The sequence below is a fragment of the Capra hircus genome, chromosome 2 (genome assembly GCF_001704415.2).
Source record: "Capra hircus breed San Clemente chromosome 2, ASM170441v1, whole genome shotgun sequence".
Classification (NCBI taxonomy): Eukaryota; Metazoa; Chordata; class Mammalia; order Artiodactyla; family Bovidae; genus Capra; species Capra hircus.
This window is the reverse complement of record NC_030809.1, coordinates 64,675,746-64,695,191: the sequence shown is the minus strand read 5'-3', so window position 1 is coordinate 64,695,191 and position 19,446 is coordinate 64,675,746. Positions and strand designations below refer to the sequence as shown.

General features: G+C 43.1%; 1 protein-coding gene across 1 annotated transcript in view; it reads left to right on the top strand.

The window, feature by feature from the left end:
• Window positions 1-19,207, top strand: part of CFAP221 (cilia and flagella associated protein 221) — a 124,602-nt gene extending 105,395 nt beyond the window's left edge. The window contains exons 20-23 of the mRNA XM_013970323.2: window positions 913-1,004; window positions 8,993-9,085; window positions 14,108-14,203; window positions 18,917-19,207. Coding sequence (XP_013825777.2) covers window positions 913-1,004; window positions 8,993-9,085; window positions 14,108-14,203; window positions 18,917-19,025 — 390 coding nt within the window. The 3' untranslated portion in view covers window positions 19,026-19,207. The remainder of the gene's footprint in view (window positions 1-912; window positions 1,005-8,992; window positions 9,086-14,107; window positions 14,204-18,916) is intronic.

Genomic DNA, 19,446 nt, shown 5'->3' with positions numbered 1-19,446 from the left:
CTCAGTTTCCAGCAACGTCTCCTGCGGGTGACCCTCAGCCCTTCCACACTCGACAAAACCCCACCTTAGGTCATCATCTTGGCCCTACTCCTGCCAGCCCCACTTCACACCTCTTCCCACATCACTTTCCTGCCTCTTGGGTGTACAGTTCAAGCAGTGACCCATGTGGTCCTCACTCCCTTCTCCTTCATCACCCCCGAGTCCAGCCACCCTGGGTCCCACCAGTCTGCCTTACACACCACGTGACTCCCTCTCTTCCCCCTGGGTGCCAGCACCACACCATTACCACCCCCCACCCCCTCGCAGAAGCCTTCCTTCCATTCGAGTCGCATCCAGTCCTTCTCCACTTTGGAAGCCCTCCATGGTCCCCGCTGCCCATGGGAACAGCTCCAAGCTCATGAGCTTGGCCCACGAGACCCTTCACAACCAGCCTGCCTTCCTGGCCATTTTCTGTCAACCCCCATCACGCGCCCTGCACTCAGTGACCCCTGGTCACACCCCTCCTTGGCATCTCAGTGCAGTTGCACAAGCTCACCGCCCTCCACCCCCATCCCCACTGCCTGGAAGAGCCTTTGATGAACTGACCCATGCTCTCTAAATGTTGCATTAGCATCACATTCACAGGAATCGAAACAGATCGAGAGGCCTGACCTGCCCCTCCACACCAGGACCCTTGCTTCTCTGCCTCATAAGTCAGGGCACAAACCTCTCCTTCCTCCTGCTTTAATTCCTGCTGCTTCATTGAATACTATTTGCTGAAACGGTTGTCTTTTTTAGCCTCAGAAAAATTCTATTAAGCTTAAATGATAAATTTTGCAGTTCAACTTTTAAGACTGAAAATTAGCCAGCTGAGTGAAATTGAAGTGCTTCCTGGACTTTACCCATGGTCCCCCTGTTCTGGCTCTATTACAGGACATAATACCTGGAGTGATGACCTGGAAGAGGTTCCACAGCCTGGTGTTCTCATCCCTGCCCGAAACTTATAAGACAGAGGTGTTGCCGAGGTAAGCCCAGCTCACGTTGCCTCAGAGGGGTATGTGTGCCCCTCAGATTACAGAGACTGTGGCCCTGAAAGTTGCCTGCCAGGAAAATATCAAATCATACTTTTGGTGCATGAGGGAAGTTCGGTAGTCAGAGGGATGTGATGATGTGTAACTGATTTTCATCTCTTTATCTTGAGATAAACTTTATTTTTTTTAACTTTTATTGACATCTAGTTGATTTACAATGTTATGTTAGTTTCAGATTTACAGCCAAATGACTCAGATATGCGTATATAGGTATGTGTATCTATGTAGATATATATAGGTAAGTTCTTTTTTTACATTATTTTCCATTATTGATTATTACAAGATACTGAGTATAGTTCCCTGTGCTACATAGAAGGTCCTTGTTGGTTATTTATTTTATATATAGTAGTGTGTATATGTTAATCCTAATCTTCTAATTTATCCCTACCCCCTACTTTTCTCCTTTGGTAACCATAAGTTTGTTTTCTATGTCTATGAGTCTATTTTTGTTTTATAAATAATTTCATTTATATCATTTTTAGATTTAACTTACAGGTAATATCATATGACATTTGTCTTGCACTTAGTATGATCATCTCAAGGTCCATTCATGTTGCTGCAGATGGCGTTATTTCATTCTTTTTTATGGCTGAGTAATATTCCATGGTATATATCTACAATATCTTCTTTATCCATTTCTCTGTTGATGGACACTTAGGTGGCTGCCATGTCTTGGCTATTGTAAACAGCGCTACTATGAGCTTTGAAGTATATATATCTTTTCTAATTGTGTTTTTTTCTAGATATATGCCCAGGAGTAGGATTATAGGATCATATCAAAGCTCTTGAGATAAACTTTAAAAAAATTAATGTCACAGGGCTTCCCTGATATTCCAGGGATTAGGAATCCTCCCGCCAGTGCAGGGACACAGGTGTGACCCCTGATCTGGGACGGTTGCACATGCTGAGGGACAGCTGAATCCACATGCTGCAGCTACGGAGCCTGAACCCTGAAGGCCGTGCTCTGTCTACAACAAGAGAAACCACTGCAGTGAAAAGCCCATGCACTGCATCTAGAGAATAACCCACTCACCACAGCCAGAGAAAGCCCGTGTGCAGCAAGACCTGGCACAGCCAAAAACAAGTAATAAATAAATAGATAATTGCAGTTTTTTTAGAAAAAAATTAATGTCACGGTGGATCATTGACCATACTTCAATAAAAGTAGACAACCAGTCCACATAATTCAACTGAAATAATCATGGTTCATTTTCAGCATTTTAGAATTGCCATGATTAGCTGTCTACACCCTCCATATCCACACCAAAGGATCCAGGTCTCTCCATGCTCCAGCCTGGCCATCCACCGGGAGGCCCCACAGCTGTCATCAGAGACAGAGCAGGTAGATGAGAATAGTGTTAGACCAAAGAAGGAGGAAATTTAGAGTAAGCACATTCTTGCTAATTTGCTTAACTAGCACCTCTTCAAAGCCCTAAGATCAAACAACTAGCTGATGCCTTTTCCTTTAAACGCAGCCTGGTCAGTGACCTGCTCCTGAGACCTGGAATTTACTTATTTGGTCCATTGTCCTTACAAACATAGTGAAATGAGTTGCTGGTGAGCAAATGTGAATAGTGTCCCAGTACGATGACCATCACAGTGACCTTTTGCTCAAATCCTTTGATCTGGAATGAGGCCCACCCCAAGGGGGCAAAACCCTACCATGACCCCAGGAGTAGTCAGCTCTGCCTGGGCCTAAGCACTGCCACCAACCAGGGTCAGTGGGTACTTATACCCTGACTTCTGCCAGCGTGTCCTGGTTCCTCGCCATCATCAGAGTTCCCCTAGGTCCTCAGGAGCCGTGCGACCTCAGCCACACTCTCTGGTCAGCTCTTTGGGCCAAGTCCTCTCATCCAGAACCCAGGCTGATGAGACCTGCTCAGCCTTGACGTTTTCGTTTAGTAGAAGTAGGAGGAGACTTCCCTGTTGGTCCAGTGGTTAAGAATCTGCCTTCCGGTGCAGGGGACATGGGTTCGATCCCTGGTCTGGGAGCTTGGATCCCACCTGCCATGGGGCAACTATGCCGGTGACCAGGCAACTATGCTGGTGCGCTGCAGCTCTTGAGCCCATGCTCCACAAGTGGAGGGTCTGTGCGCCACAAGGAAAGATCCCGCATAATACAACTAAGACGCAATACAGCCAAATAACAAATAAATATTTTTTTTAAGTAGGAAAGCTCACCCTAATGTGCACCAACCCCATATGCACTGTCACCCACATACCCCCAGGGATTCAAGAAGGCAATTGAAATCCAGTTTGTAACCCTGGAACCCTTACCTTTACTTCTTCCTCCACTGCCAGCAGAAAAGCTCTTCCTGAATTAATCAAAATCCAGGCTTTTCCTCGTGCTGTTCCTTTTGGGTCATTTTTTTCAGTGTGTCTCTACCGCCCTCCTTTGCCTGGAGATGAGCATGAGAGCAAGCAGAGGGTGTGGGCCACGGCAGGGGCTCAGAAATGTTAGTTCCTTTTCTGTGAATTCATATTACTGAACCAAACTTGGGTCCGCTCACCCGTGCACAGCAAAGCCAGTCTACTGACACAACGTTGTGATGGAAGTGAAAGTTGCTCAGTTGTGTCCCCATGGACTGTAGCCTGCCAGGCTCCTCTGTCTATGGGATTCTCCAGGCAAGAATACTGGAGTGGGTTGCCATTCCCTTCTCCAGGGAATCTTCCCAGCCCAGGGATCAAACCCAGGTCTCCTGCATTCCAGGTTGACTCTTTACCATCTGTGCCACCAGGGAAGCCCTAAGAAAGTGTTTATTGCAGGCACCAAGCAAGGAGAACAAGGCAGCTAAAGCTCAAAAAGCCCAACTCCCCTTGGCTTTCAGGAAGCATTTTTAAAGACCAGGTGAGGGAGGGGGATTGCAGGGTGTGTGATCAGCTCACCATACACAGGTCTCTGATTAGGTGATGGTGAGGTTACAGATGATGTCATGTTGTCAGTTCTCAGGTTACCATAGGTCTGGGGGCTCAGTGGTCACAGTCATCAAATAGTTAACTTCTTGCATTTGGTGGGGGTTTGGCATCTGTGATTCAGGAATGTGCATCAGATACTGTTATCTGGGCATTTCTGAGTGGAGCTATAGCAGAGGACCTAGAGAGGGGTCTGTAGCTCACCACTAGCCAGTCAGAAGAAAGTCACACACTCTGCAGCCCTCACCCCTAATTTTGCCTTTAAAAACTTCCCCCTGCAAACCTTCGGGCAGTTCTGAAGGTCTGGGCACAAGCCACCCCTTCTCCTTACTGGTCCCTGCAGTAGACCTTCCTCTGCTTCAGACTCTGGCATTTTGGGTTGCTTGGCCTCACTGTGCGTTGGGTATGTGAACTTGTGTTTGGTAACGTTAGCATATTTCTAAGATCTGAAATCTCCAGAACCTAGGGCTGGAGGGAACAACCTTACAGAGAGGACACTCTGGTGTCTGAGAGACCCGATAGCCCTGTCACCCACTCTGCGTCCTTGGGCGAGTCACCATCCCTGAAGCCCTTGAGCAATGATTTCCTTGTCTGTGGAGTGGGGACCTGAGGGAGTCCCTACGGAGCACTCATCAGGACTGACATGGTGCCTCCAACACTGTCCTTAATAGCTCTTCCCACTCCTGCCGTCCCCCACTCACTAAACCGTACAGTCACTCTGCTGCCACCAGGTGGCGATGACCCTCCGTCATCTGGACTCAGATCCTCGTTTTGCTGAGGAGTGAAGGCACTTCAGAACAGACCCCAGTCATCAGGGAACCAAGCGCAGCTGCATATGGCACCCTCCCCTAGACAGAACATGTAAAGTAAGAGATGGTGGGGAGTGCAGAGGGCCAGGGTCCACCCGCTGTCAGCAAGCACAGGTCTCAAGAATTAAGATAAAAACATCCTGTTTTTTTTTGGTTTGGTTTTTTTTTCCAAAGCTGTGTCCTTGGAAAAATCTCCTGAGGCTATTCTTTCAAAAGGCACTCAGAGTGCAGTTACTTTGGGCTTGAATTAACCATGAATTCCACATGAATTAAAGAAAACTCTCCAACTAGGAGTTGTTACCTCCAGCTTCTGTGCCTGAGTGCTCTGTTGGGCCAATTTGTTTCAAAATAAAGCATAATTGCATGACAGATTATAAAATCAAGAGAGGATTCTTTATTTCTTCATCATGTATTTCCATGATGTAAGACTCTAGGTCATGTTTTTGTTTCTAAAAGAGTTACAGAATAATAATGGCATTCCTTTTTAACTTCCCACACACCCACTAATGATACTTCAACTTGCAGTCATTGTGGTTGAATAGATTACCTGTTTCTTAGCTGGTATTTCCCCCTTTTTTTGCCGACGAGAGTTATCTGTTTTTTGTTAAACCATGCAATGTTATTTAATGTTTATTTATTCCAAGTCATTTTTGCATTCATAATAATCAAAACAGTTCACTTGGGTTCTTTGCTCCTTAATAAATTCAGAGAGAATTTATTGAGTCTCTGTGACTCCCATGAAATCTGAGTCAGCATCAATGAAGAAATTACCTATTAATAATCCAGCGGTGCCAGACTTTGGGATTTCATAGATGGGTGAAGTGTCCAGAAGAATCTTAGGAACTGACTCAGCGTTGTCAGAGTTTTACTTATCCAAGAAAGGCATGAAACAAAACAAAGCAAAATATAACAGCCAAACACCATCCACTGTCACCACCCTTTCAATTCCAGAGGAACCCATTAACACATAGAAAAGTAAGAATTTAAAAAGTAGATGAGTTTGGTCTCATGAAAAACCTTTAGTTTTTGCTATTCTGTCTTCCAGACCAGCCTGGCCTTGGAAGAGTGGTCCGGGCTCCCACCTTCTTCCACCCCTTCCTCAGCTACATACAGTGGGACTGTCCATTAGAACCTGCATTCTTTGTCATAAAGTCAGTGGATAAGGTTAATCTCTGGGTGGTGGAGGCCAGGTCCCTTTTGGTGAGGAATGGTATTAGAGACCAAAATCTGGGTTCCTGGTGCACACATTGCCCCTGGGGGTGGAGGGGGTTGTTTCTTGGCCTCCTCAGCAGACAATCCAGAGTGTGGGGAAGCGCATGTATATACATATACTTTCACACATATGTACATAGCCATACAAAAATGCATGACCACATACATCTATACACATATGCACATATACATGTGCACATACACACACTTGTACACACCTATCCCCATTTTGGAAATCATGAATCTACGCTGGTGCTTATAATCCCAGCCCACACTCATGGAGTTGCTTAGTTATCTGTCTCTTCTTCCTCTGTGAGAACCCTGGCTTCCTAAGACATTTACTCACTCAGTTTTATAGAATGTTAAAAATAGTTTCAGAATGACTTGGCTATAATCACTTTAATAAACAAGTATAGTAAATAGAGCTCAAGATTTATTTGCAGTCTTCTCCTACCCCATTCTATCCAGGATGTGGATATATAGTCAAATACTATATTTATGAGTTATTTGGATTACTCCTTTTCACTTTTTTTTAAGTATTTTTTTATTGAAGTATAATTGATTGACAAAGTTTTAGGTGTACAGCAAAGTGATATAACCATATACATATGTATTATTTCCAGGTTCTTCTTTCTCTTATAGGTTATTACAGGATATTGAATATAAGTCCTTCCTTTTCTTCTTTGTTTTTTCTTTCTTTCCCTTCCTCTTTCTCTCTTTTTTCCCCTCCCTCCACTGTGCTTATGGAATTCATATGAAATTTTATGTGTTTCAGTTTAGGGGCATTTCCTCCCTTTCCTTAGAGAAGGAAATGGCAACCCACTCCAGTATTCTTGCCTGGAGAATTCCATGGACAGAGGAACCTGGCAGGCTACAGCCCCTGGGGTCACAAAGAGTCAGACACAGCTGAGCAACTATCACTCACTCACTCCTCCCTTTCATATTGATTTAATTTTATTTTTTGAATATGTAGAACATTAACACAGTAACAAATTCAAAGCTACATGGAAAGTCAAACTCAGACACGTGTCACTCCATCCCCCTCCCTTCTGCCCTTGTTGGTAGCCGCTCTGTCTTCCAACACCATTCCCATGTTTCCCTTCACAATGCTAAACAGAATATATGTATTTTTCATGTTCCCCTCTTCCTTACTCAAAAAGTGGCGCACTGGATAAGCTCTTCTGTATTTTCCTGTTTTCACTTATAACATCCCCTGAAAATCACTCCATATTAGTTGATAAAGATCCTCTTCACTCTTTGTTACAGCTGTAGAAACCATGGGCCGTAGTTGCATTCAACCACGCCCTATGCTTGGTGGGCCAGGCACATTTTTGCTTATTAAACAAGAAGAAACTTATCTCCAAGACATATCTGCACACACCAAGGAGGCTTCAATTAATCCCCCTGGTGTCCCATCCTGCCACCTGCAGGGTCGGTAAGAAGGTCAGTTTCCTGCCATGGGTCATTTTTTACTCTTTTTTTATGAGACAGCACTCCTCCCAGCTTTTCAAAGCTTATTCCAGAAAATTATTAAAAATATATATCCATTTGTGACTTTTTCTGTATTCCCTTTGCTATTGTGTGTTCAGTTTTTATTCCTCTAATAGCATTTGAGAGGTTTGTGAGAAGGAGTTGAGACCAAAAAAAGGAATAATTTTTTAAAGGTGTTTATTCCACCAACTTGAAACAGAAATATACTGTCAAATTTAAAACTGAACTGAACTTAAAATTAACAAACTGTTTTTTCCTCCCCATCTCAGTGCTTTTAATGTCCTCGATACCCAGTAATTTTTATGTAAAAGTCTAAAATTATAATACTGAACAATATATAAGGAGGTGAGAAGGAGGTCTGAAATTGAATAAACAACTAAGAAGAGTATCAGTTCAGTTCAGTTCAGTCACTCAGTCGTGTCCGACTCTTTGCAACCCCATGAATCGCAGCACACCAGGCCTCCCTGTCCATCACCAACTCCTGGAGTTCACTCAGACTCACGTCCATCGAGTCAGTGATGCCATCCAGCCACCTCATCCTCTGTCGTCCCCTTCTCCTCCTGCCCCCAATCCCTCCCAGCATCAGAGTCTTTTCCAATGAGTCAACTCTTCACATGAGGTGGTCAAAGTACTGGAGTTTCAGCTTTAGCATCATTCCTTCCAAAGAAATCCCAGGGTTGATCTCCTTCAGAATGGACTGGTTGGATCTCCTTGCAGTCCAAGGGACTCTCAAGAGTCTCCTCCAACACCACAGTTAAAAAGCACCAATTCAGCGACCCCATGGACTGTAGCCCACCAGGCTCCTCCATCCATGGGATTCTCCAGGCAAGAATACTGGAGTGAGTTGCCATTTCCTTCTCCAGGGGATCTTCCGGATGCAGGGATCGAACCCAGGTCTCCTGCGTTAGAGGCAGATGCTTTAACCTCTAAGCCACCAGGGAAGCCTATAAGAAGAGTATAAATGTGGGAAAAAATATTAAGAAGAAAAAGTAAACTATCTAGCTGCCCCACCCCACCTCCACCCCCAGGAAATAAAGTAAGTTTAGATACTACACTTTTGAAAATTATTTTTCTAAGCTCTCTGAAATATCTTATTTAGCACCATTCTCTTGGATTTGACCGGTAGCCATCACAGCCTGCAATGCAGGAGACCCAGTTTCAATCTCTGGGTCAGGAAGATCCCTTGGAGTAGAAAATGGCAACCCACTCCAGTATTCTTGCCTGGAGAACTCCATGGACAGAGGAGCCTGGCAGGCTACAGGCCATGGGGTCACAAAGAGTCGGACTCGACTGAGCGACTAATACTTTCACTTTTTACTTTCATCATCCCCCGCCTTTACCTCTAGGGAGACATGGGTGGGTTTCCAGGGGTGAAGAGGACAGGATGGTAGCATAAAATACCAAAGGTAAAATAGAAGTGCTTTAGAAGATTGTATAAAGACCCTGAGACTACTAATGTGGTCGCATATCCTCAGCTGCTCTGTGATTTTTCCACAGCTGTGATTCCTTCAACTTAGTCATGCTGCCTGTTGACGTCCCTGCCGTTCTTGACGCCTTGCCGGAAGAAGACAGGATAGAGACAGTCGAACGGTACTTTTTCACCTGTGGTCTCACTGTCGTCTATGTTCCAGAAACATGCCAGGTGCTCTGAGAGATTTCCAAGGAGCACACAGCGCCTGAGCTTGCAGCTCCACCAAGACACGGCTGACACCCAGCCACACCCTTAGCAGATAAGATGCTGGATTCGTGGTGGAGAATAATAGTCTCAGGTCTCAGACTGGCTGACCTTTCAGTGCTGCAGGTGCTCAGGGAGGGGTGAGCAGAGTGGGTGCTAAGTGGGCTTCCAAGGCTGCAGAATCGCATGCCCTTGGGTTAGTATTCAGAAGGCAGGTAGGATTTGGAGGGGCAAAAGAAATATAGCCCCCACCCCAAACAAATAAAATATTTTTAAAAGAAAGGTCAAAAACAAAAATTTTAAGAAAAGGGAAAAAAGAAAACCTAGGACCCCCCCCCCAAAGTAAATAAAACAAACAAAAAAATTAAGGAAAAAGAAAAATAGCCTCCAAACAAAGGCGCTTAAATTTGATTTTACTGATGAGCATACAACATCTAGTGAAAATGTGTCCTTGAATCTGCTGTGGCCACGCCCGCTTTGGCTCTTCCCAGGTGGCGCTAGGGGTAAAGAACATGTCTGCCAATGCAGGAAACTTGATCCCTGGGTCGGGATGATCCCCTGGAGAAGGAAATGGCAACCCACTCCAGTATTCTTACCTGGGGAATTCCATGGACAGAGGAACCTGGCAGGCTAAAATTCATGGGGTTGCAAGGGTCAGACACAACTGAAGCGACTTAGCACAGCACGCCCACTTTAATATTTCTTCCTGTAAATAACCGGTGAGTGAAGTACTAAATATTGGTTTTTGTGAGACCTGCCCACAAGCAGTGGTACTTGGCAATACATGGACGTCTGAAGCTTAGAACCCAGGTCTGAACAGGGAAGTTGAGTGTCTGCTACTTGAACCCCAGAGCATGAGGGCATTTCCTGAGGATGCTGCAGCCAGGTGGGTGGCCGGGGTGCCACATGGTTACTTGACGTTCAGTTTGGGGAGGCAGGTGAGGAGATGCTCTGCAGCGCTTCCCCATTCAGCACTGATGTTCAGACTCATGAGTCAATTTCCTCACTAATCTGCAGACTCATGAGTCAGTTTCCTCATTTTTGAAATGAGAATAGTGGTACCTACTTCACAGGGGTTGTCAATTAAGGAAGATGAGGAGGAGGAGGGTAGTTGTAACAGTAACATTTACAGAGCATTAAATGTGAAGTCAGGCCCAGCGCTTGACAAGAATTTCATTCACTGCAACAATGAGGTCTTTTCCACACTTTGGAGATGAGGAAACTGCTAACGCAAAGCAGTCTTGTAAATCACCAGCATCGAGATTGGCACAGAGCTTGGCACAGAGCAGCTGCTTAGCGAAGATTAGGTGATCGGAGTGACTTTGTGCAGTTTTCAAGGGTGTTTTCCCAAACAGAATATGGCTCTGCCCACCTCTGTTTATGTTTCGTTGCGAGGAGAGGGTTCCTGTTTGTAATTCTAGATTTTGAAGCCTCTGTTGATCTTGGAGGCATTTCTCTTTGAGTGTAGCAGAGACAGCCACTCAAAATAATCGTCTCCTCTTCTACTGAAATAGAATTGTTGAAACTGGAGGCTCAGTGTCACCTGAGTTAGGTCATCCATGTGACTCGGCCTTTACCAAGAGGGCAGGAGAAGACGTGAGATGTCCTCCTGGGGGCAGGACCAGGATGGAGTGGGTTTACCTCCTGCAGACTCTCTTCCTGCTTCCTGGAGCTGGAACTCACACTTGCGCTGACCCAGCTGTAACTGTTAAGCAACCAAGCGCCTGGCCAGGGGGTCCACAAACAGCCAAATCTGGCCTACCACCCATTTTTGCAAAACACCCGTTTTATTGAAACACAGCCACACTCATTCATTTGAATGTTTTCCATGACTCCTTTCATGCCGCAACAGTGTGTGTGGGTGCTAAGTCGCTTCAGTCCTGTCTGACTCTTTGTGACCCCATAGACTGCAGCCCACCAGGCTCCTCTGTCCGTGGGATTCTCCAGGCAAGAACACTGGGGTGGGGTGCCATTCTCTCCTCCAGGGGATTTTCCTGACCCAGGGATCAAACCAGTGTCTCTTATGGCTCCTGCATGGGCAGACGGATTATATATCACTAGTGTCACCTGGGAAGCTAACTGTAAAAGAGACCCACTGAGGCCTTTACTCGAAAAGTTTCCTGACCCCTGCTGTAAGGGGTAGCAGACCTCAAGATAAAAATAACCTCAATCCCTGTAATTTCTTCTCTCACCTGTAGATTATTTAGAAGCATATTGTTTTCTTTTTAAAGCAGTTGTGGATTTTTTGGTTGTCTTCTTTGCTATTGATTTCTAATTGAATTCCATTGTGGTCACAGAACATTCTCAGAATGATTTCAACCTTTTGAAATATTCATGCTTTCCTTATGGTCCAAGATTCGGTCAATATTGGTAAATGTTGCGTGTACACCTGCAAACAGTATGCATTCTGTAACCCCATTTTTCCTTTTCTTGGGGATGGTTTTGATCACCTCCTCCTGTACAATGTTATGAACTTACGTCCATAGTTCTTCAGGCTGTCTGTCTACCAGATCTAATCCTTTGAATCTATTCATCACCTCCACTGTATAATCAAAGGGATTTGATTGAGGTCTTACCTGAAGGGTCTAGTGGTTTTCCCTACTTTCTTCACTTTAAGCCTGAATTTTGCAATAAGGAGTTCATGATCTGAGTCTCACAGTCAGCTCCAGGTTTAGTTTTTACTGACTGTATAGAGCTTCTACATCTTCCACTGCAAAGAACGTAATCAATCTGATTTCAGTACTGACCGTGTGCAGTCATCTCTTGTGCTATTGGAAAAGGGTGTTTGCTGTGACCAGCTGAGGAAGAAGAAAAGGGGGAGGCAGGGGAGAAAGGGAAAGATTACTCAACTGAATGCAGAGTTCCAGGGAATATCAAGGAAAGAGAAGAGGGCCTTCTTAAATGAACAATGCACAGAAATAGAGGAAAACAATAGAATGAGAAAGACTAGCGATCTCTTCAAGAAAATTGGAGATATCAGGGAATACTTCATGCAAGGACGGGCACAATAAAGTACAGAAACAGTAAGGACCTAACAAAAGCAGAAGAGATTAAGAAGAGGTGGCAAGAATATACAGAAGAACTATACAAAAAAGTCTTAAAGACCCAGATAACCACGATGGTGTGGTCACTTACCTAGGACCAGACATTCTGGAGTGTGAAGTCAAGCGGGCTTTAGAAAGCATTATTACGAAAAAGCTAGTGAAGGTGATGGAATTCCAGCTGAGTTATTTAAAATCCTAAAAGATGATGCTGTTAATGTATTGCACCCAATATTCCAGCAAATTTGGAAAACTCAGCAGTGGCCACAGGGCTGGAAAAGGTCAGTTTTCATTCCAATCTCAAAGACAGGCAATGTCAAAGAATGTTCAAACTACCAGACAATTGTGCTCATTTCATATACTAGCAAGGTTATGCTCAAAATCCTTCAAGCTAGAGTTCAACAGCAGAACCGAGAACTTGCAGATGTACAAGCCAGGTTTAGAAAAGGCAGAGGAACCAGAAATCAAATTGCCAACATTCATTGGAGAAAGCAAGGGAATTCCAGAAAAATACCTGCTTCACTGACTATGCTAAAGCCTTTGACTTTGTGCACCATGGCAGACTGTGGAAAATTCTTAAAGAGATGGGAATACTAGACCACCTTCCCTGTCTCCTGAGAAACCTGTATGTGGGTCAAGAAACAGCAATTAGAACCAGACATGAAACAACTGTTCAAAATTGGGAAAGGAGTATGACAAGGCTGTATATTGTCACCCTGCTTATTTAACTCCTATGCAGAGAACATCATGCAAAATGCTGGGCTGGATAAATCACAAGCTGGAATCAAGATTACCAGGAGAAATATCAACAACCTCAGATATGCAGATGATACCACTCTAATGGCAGAAAGTGAAGAGGAATAAAAGAGCCTCTTGATGAGGGTGAAAGAGGAGAATGAAAAAGTCTGGTTTGAAACTCAGTGTTTAAAAAATTAAGATCATGGCATCTGATCCCATCACTTCATGGTAAATAGAAGGGGAAAAACTGGAAACAGTGACAGGTTTTATTTTCTTGAGCTCCAAAATCACTGTGGACGGTGACTGTAACTGTGAAATTAAAAGACACTTACTTCTTGGAAGGAAAGCTATGACAAACCTAGACTGTGTATTGAAAAGCAGAGACATCACTTTGCCAACAGAGGTCTGTATAGTCAAAGCTGTGGTTTTTCCCAATAGTCATGTATGGCTGTGAGAGTTGGACTATAAAGAAGGCTGAGCACCAAAGAATTGATGCTTTCAAACTGTGGTGCTAGAAAAGACTCTTCAGAGTTCCTTGGACAGCAAGGAAATCAGACCAGTCAATCCTAAAGAAAAGCAACCCTGAATATCCATTGGAAGGACTGATGCTGAAGCTGAAGCTCCAATATTTTGGCCACCTGATGCAAAGAGCCAACTCATTGGAAAAGACGCTGATGCTGGGAAAGATTGAAGACAGGAGGAGAAGAGGGTGACAGAGGATGAGATGGTTGGATGGCTTCGTCACCTCAATGGATATGAGTTTGAGCAAACTCCAGGAGATAGTGAAGGTCAGGGAAGCCTGTTCGGCTGCAGTCCATGGGGTCACAAAGAGTCGGACATGACTTGGCCACTGAACAACAACATCAGGAGATAGTGGAGGACAGAGGAACCTAGCGTGCTACAGTCCATGAGGTCGCAAAGCAACAGACATGACTTAGCCACTGAACAACAACAACTATAACAACAAACCCCATTTTTAAGCTGCTTGTTTTTCTCTGGTTATAAAGAATCATTCCTACTGTTGTTGGTTGATAGAAAGCTATTTATCAGTCTTATACTTTCTTTAACGTAGATCCAAGAAGTATAGGTGTGAGTAATGTTGAAGGAATCATGTAACTCTTAAACGATTGCAGTACTTTTCTATTTTGTTCCTTTCAGTGAGCTCTGTGAACAGAGTATGGACATTATGCTGACCCCAGAAATGATCGAAGCGGAATTCCCAATGCTGGACTACAGGGACACCAAGAAGGAGAAGTAAGTGGATGCTTTATGACTTAGGAAGAGGTAGCCCAGGATAAAATTTGTCCTACACGACATACAGAACTGTTTGACTCTAAAAACATCTCCAAAGAGACACATTTCCAGTGCTTTAGGTGTTTAGACATGTATCCTATTTACCACCCATGCCACCTCCAGCCTCGTTGCTTATCTTCAGTCACTGGGCCTCAGTCTCCCCATTCATAACGTGCAGAAAACAAAACCTCTCTCTCAGGATGCTGTGAGGATTCCATGAGATGCTGGTGTGAGGACACCTCTCCCGGTGCTTGCTCTGCACATGTGAACCCTTTCCTGCATCTCTGTATCAGGGACAGCTAGCTAGGCAGACATTACCATCATCCTTCAGAACTTGGTTTTGAAGAATACTTTGGTAAAGGATATAACCACTAGAGTTCATATGGTTTATAAGTTTGAAATTCCAGTTATCCTTTTAGAATTATTTAAGTCTTTTTAAAATATTAAAATGTTAGAAAATATAGAAAAATATAACGAATGAAATAAAAACAATAATCCTACCACCCAGGGGCAGTATCTTGTACATTTTGGTTTGTGGTCTTCCAAGTATTAATACTTTAATTATTTAAATAACACACAAACACCTACTGTATTTTGTTAAACTGTATATACAATCATCCCACAGTATCCATGGGGGATTGGTTCCAGGACACCCCCTAGCCTGGGTACTAAAATCTGTGGATGCTTGAGTCCCTTATGTAAAATGGCATAGAATTTGCATATAACCTATGCACATCCTCCTATACTTTGAATCATCTCTGCGTTACTTATAATACCTCACCCAGTGTAAATGATTTTTAAATAATTTTCAGCATGCAGCAAATTCAGGTTTTGCTTTTTGGAACTTTCTCATATTTTTTTCCACCTGGGGGTTGGTTGAGTCTGAAAATGCTGGACCGATGGACACAAAGGGCCAACTGTATGTGTTTACGTGAATTCTATCATATTGTTCATATTGTTTTATCTTCTAGACTTTCATTTAGCATATTGTTATCATATGTTTATAAATATAGATACCCACCTTTATATCTTACTGGTAGATATACCATCATGTGCTAGCCGATCTTTCTACTGATGATCACGTCAACTCTTTAATAGTTTGCTCTTGCCAATAGGGCTTCAGCAAATTTCCTTGTGCCATAATTCCTTGCAAACTTATCAAGCTGTCTCCTTAGGATAAACTTTGAAACATAAACACTAAATCCATGTTCATTTTATGGTTTTATTACATAGTGCTTTGCGCCATCCAGGAAAATATCAACAAACGTCCTACCAGCAGAGGTCAGGATGCCCACAATCAAATGCCCTGAACAACGTGGAATATTATCAGACGTTTTTTTTCTTCTTTTCCAATATGATAGGCTGTTAATGACCACATTATTGTTTTAATTTTAACTTCTTCATTTATGAGTGATGGTAAAAATTTTCCTACCCTTATCAAATATTTTTCTTCTTTTATGGGGGCTTTTTTGCCTATATTGCAGAAAGTCTTTATCTTATTCTTATTTATAAGAGTGCCTCATATATTAAGGATAATTACTTCCTTGTGTATGCTGTAAATTTTTTTGTTTGTCTTCTTTGTTCAGGGTGTTTGGAGGAGGCCCTGCCTTTTCAGAAGGGAATGCCCACATATCTTAGAGTAGCAAGGGGTTCCTTTGTTTCATTTGTAGTAGTAACAGAAACCTATAGCAAACCAGCACTTCTCAGAAAGTAGATTAGCAGCTTCTAAAACAAAATTTAGGGAAAAAAAATTTTAATAGAATTTCAGTGAGCATCTGTTTTAATCAGCTATTTAGCAACAAAATATGTTATACTACGTAGTACGTCTGACGCCTCAACAAAGAGATGCACTTTGCATTTTGTTTCAGGTTTCAAATATGTGGCTAAGAGTTTTAAATAGAACCTTTTTTTTCAGTTTGAAAAATTGCCCCTGGGCTTAGAACAGTTTGACCCATGAGCAGGGTAATATCCAATATCTCATTGTTTATTTGCTGTTTCACATGGTTTTTTCACCATTTTGACTACAGAAAGTCATATCAAATCCCATTTGATTATCAAATGAATATTAAATGAAATAGAACTTATTACTTTATATATCTTCACCCAAAGAAAAAACTTCTCTTTTCTTTTTTTCTTTTTTAATGTATTTCAGCTACTTTACCAAAAAAACAAAAAACAGAAAAAACAACAATAACTCTAAGCATTTTCTGCACACCAAGTTTTTTTTTTTTTTCAAAATACACATACATTTCACACATTTTCAATAAATAGATCCATGGCATTTTGAATTCACCTATTTTCCAGTTTAAATTATTTTTGTACATTTTTTTACGTGCCAAAATTATCAATATAATTATCAGTTTATTGGCTGTATAGTATTCCAATGATACCTCACAGATGATTTTTTTCAAAATTTTATTGGAGTATAGTTGATTTACAATGTTGTATTAGTTTAAGGTGTACAGCACAGTGATGTGTGTATATGTATATATACATGAAATATGGGCAAGGAAATGGCAGCCCACCGCAGTATTTTTACCTGGAAAATCCCATGAACAGAGAAGCCTGGTGGGCTATAGGTCATGGGGTCCAAAGAGTCAGATACAACTTATCAACTAAACCACCATGTGTATGTGTGCTAATCGCTCCGGTCATGTCCAACTCTGCGGGACCCTATGGACTGGAGCCCACCAGGCTCCTCTGTCCATGGGATTCTCACATATGTGTGTGTGTATCTTTTTTTCAGACTCTTTTCCCTCATAGGTTATTACGAGATATCGAGTAGGGTTCCCTGTGCTATGCAGCGGAGATTCAGCTCTGAAATTCTCTCCATGCATACCAAGCGTGACCTGATGCTGTCCTGTCTTTTCAGTCCTTACTTGTGCTTTTTTTTGCCTCCTTCAGCTTCAGCTGGCTGCAGACAGAGTGTCAGACAGACACACATGAGAGCTTGGTCAGACAGGGATAGAAATGAAAAGCACATCAGTGATACTTAATGTCCCTGTGAAGACTGCTGTCAATTTGGTTTCTGGCAAATACTTATTTTCATGGAAGAATCATCTGCTCTTTCTTGAAGGCTGTAATCAACCCAAGAGCTTCCTTGCTATCTTGATGGTGATCTCACCCTCTCAAGACCTACTAAGGAGAATTATATTGCAAAATATCCAAGAAACTGTGTGAGTGACTTTAGTTGCTGACACATTATTCAGCTCACCTTAGATTATCACAGTATCACTCAGCCATTAATATATTGAAGGGTGACATGAACTATATATATTTTAGACTGATTTCATAAAGTGGTACCAATTAATTTTTTTTAATTATATGCATTAGAGAAGTTTTAATTTTTTCATTTTGAGATACTTCTCCTTCTTCAAAACTTTCAGGCGTTTGCCAAAACTTTAGGAAGTTTCACTCTCCTTAGGAAATCTTTCACAAGCACTTAATTTTGGTTTTTTGCAGTCTAGTTGATTTACAATGTTGTGCTCGTTTCTGCGGTACAGCAAAGTGACTCAGTCATACACATGTTCTTTTTCATACTCTTTTCCACTATGGCTTATCGCAGGGCACTGAGCGTAGTTCCCTGTGCTGCGCAGTAGGACCTTGTTTGTCCGTTCTCCACATACCGTTTGCATCTGCTAGCCCCAAATTCCCAGTCCATCCCCCCCACCCCTCCCCCTTGGCAACCACAGATCTGTTCTCTATGTCTGTGAGTCTGTTTCTATTTTGCAAATAAGTTCATTTGTATTAACTTTTTGTGTTCCACATGTGAGTGATATCATATGGTATTTGTCTTTCTCTCCTGACTGACTTCACTTAGAATAGTAGTCTCAAGGTCCATCCGTGTTGCTGCAGATGGCATTATTTCGTGCTTTTTATGGCTGAGTAATGTTCCAGTGTGTGTATGCACATCTTCTTTATCCGTTCCTCTGTTCACAGACACTTAGGTGGCTTCCATGCCTTCGTTATTGTCAGTAGTGCTGCTGTGAACACAGAGGAGAAGCACTTAATTTTTTCTTGAATTCTTCTAACTGGACAGATCATCTAGCTGAGCTCACCATCCTTAGACATCTGTGCTTTCAACCAAATACACTAATCCTGTCCTCCCAGGGATTTGGAAAGTTCTACCCTTCACCATGCCAGCAACATCCAGGCTCCACATCAGCCACTCCTCGACCCAGGTGCAGAACCCTCCTTCCTGAGTCCCACCTTCCGGAGCCATTGTCAGAGTCAGAGATACTGTGTGTCCACTTTACTCATAAACATAAAGAATCAGCTCCTGCCCACTGAGCATTTAGAAGCCGTCATGCCGCGATGTCCATGCATAAGTTCTCATTTCCCTTTGCAATAATCCTCATTGATGGGAATTCCCACCACGTGTACCTCTGGAAGCAGAGGCTGAGAGTTTAGGTCACTTGGCTCTTCTAAGAACCTAGTGCAGCTGAGACTGGAAATCAGATTTGAATCACTTCCAGCCAGGTGTTTTCACTGGTAACTAAATGATCACTAAGTATGGTTTATATTGTGTTTGTGTATAAACAGCTCCTCCCGTCTTCATGCGGCATCACCGGTGACACTGGGCCCAGAAGCAGGGTGGTGGTGGGTGAAGAATGTTTTAAGAGGTGCCCTGATGTGTCCTCATCGGGTTTGTGTTTCATATATATTTATATTTAGAGAGGTGAAGGACCAAGCACAGCCAACGGAGAAGGCAGGACAGAAGGTGCTCGAGGAGATGAAGAACCTGCGGAGCAAAGCGCTCAGCTCCTACCTGATCCTCGAATGAAAACCACCAGGAGATCAGTGCCTCTCACTTCCTTTCTGCAGGTCACCATGGTCCTCTGTGTCTGCTTATGTTCCAGCCATTTGGGGAATTAAAGTTTTAGAGAAAAAGACTGAAATATAGATGATGTATATATTTTAAACTTATAGATTTTTCTTTTAAAAAATAAAATGTCGTTAGTATGATGGCAGTGTTTGGAGCTTCTTGCTGCAAGATTTAGTGTGGGCACAAAGGCTTCCAAGTGCTGAGAGGCTGGGAGCCCTTTGGAGGGGCCAGAGGCCAGAAGAGTTGGGGAGGGGTTGCTCCCCCGCCAGCTGCCACAGCCACTGAGCACCTCTGACTCTGACTTTGGGAACTGCTCCCAGAAAGAGCAGTGCTGGTGAGAACACCGGCTCCTAAGCAGCCGTGCAGCAGCAGACACAGG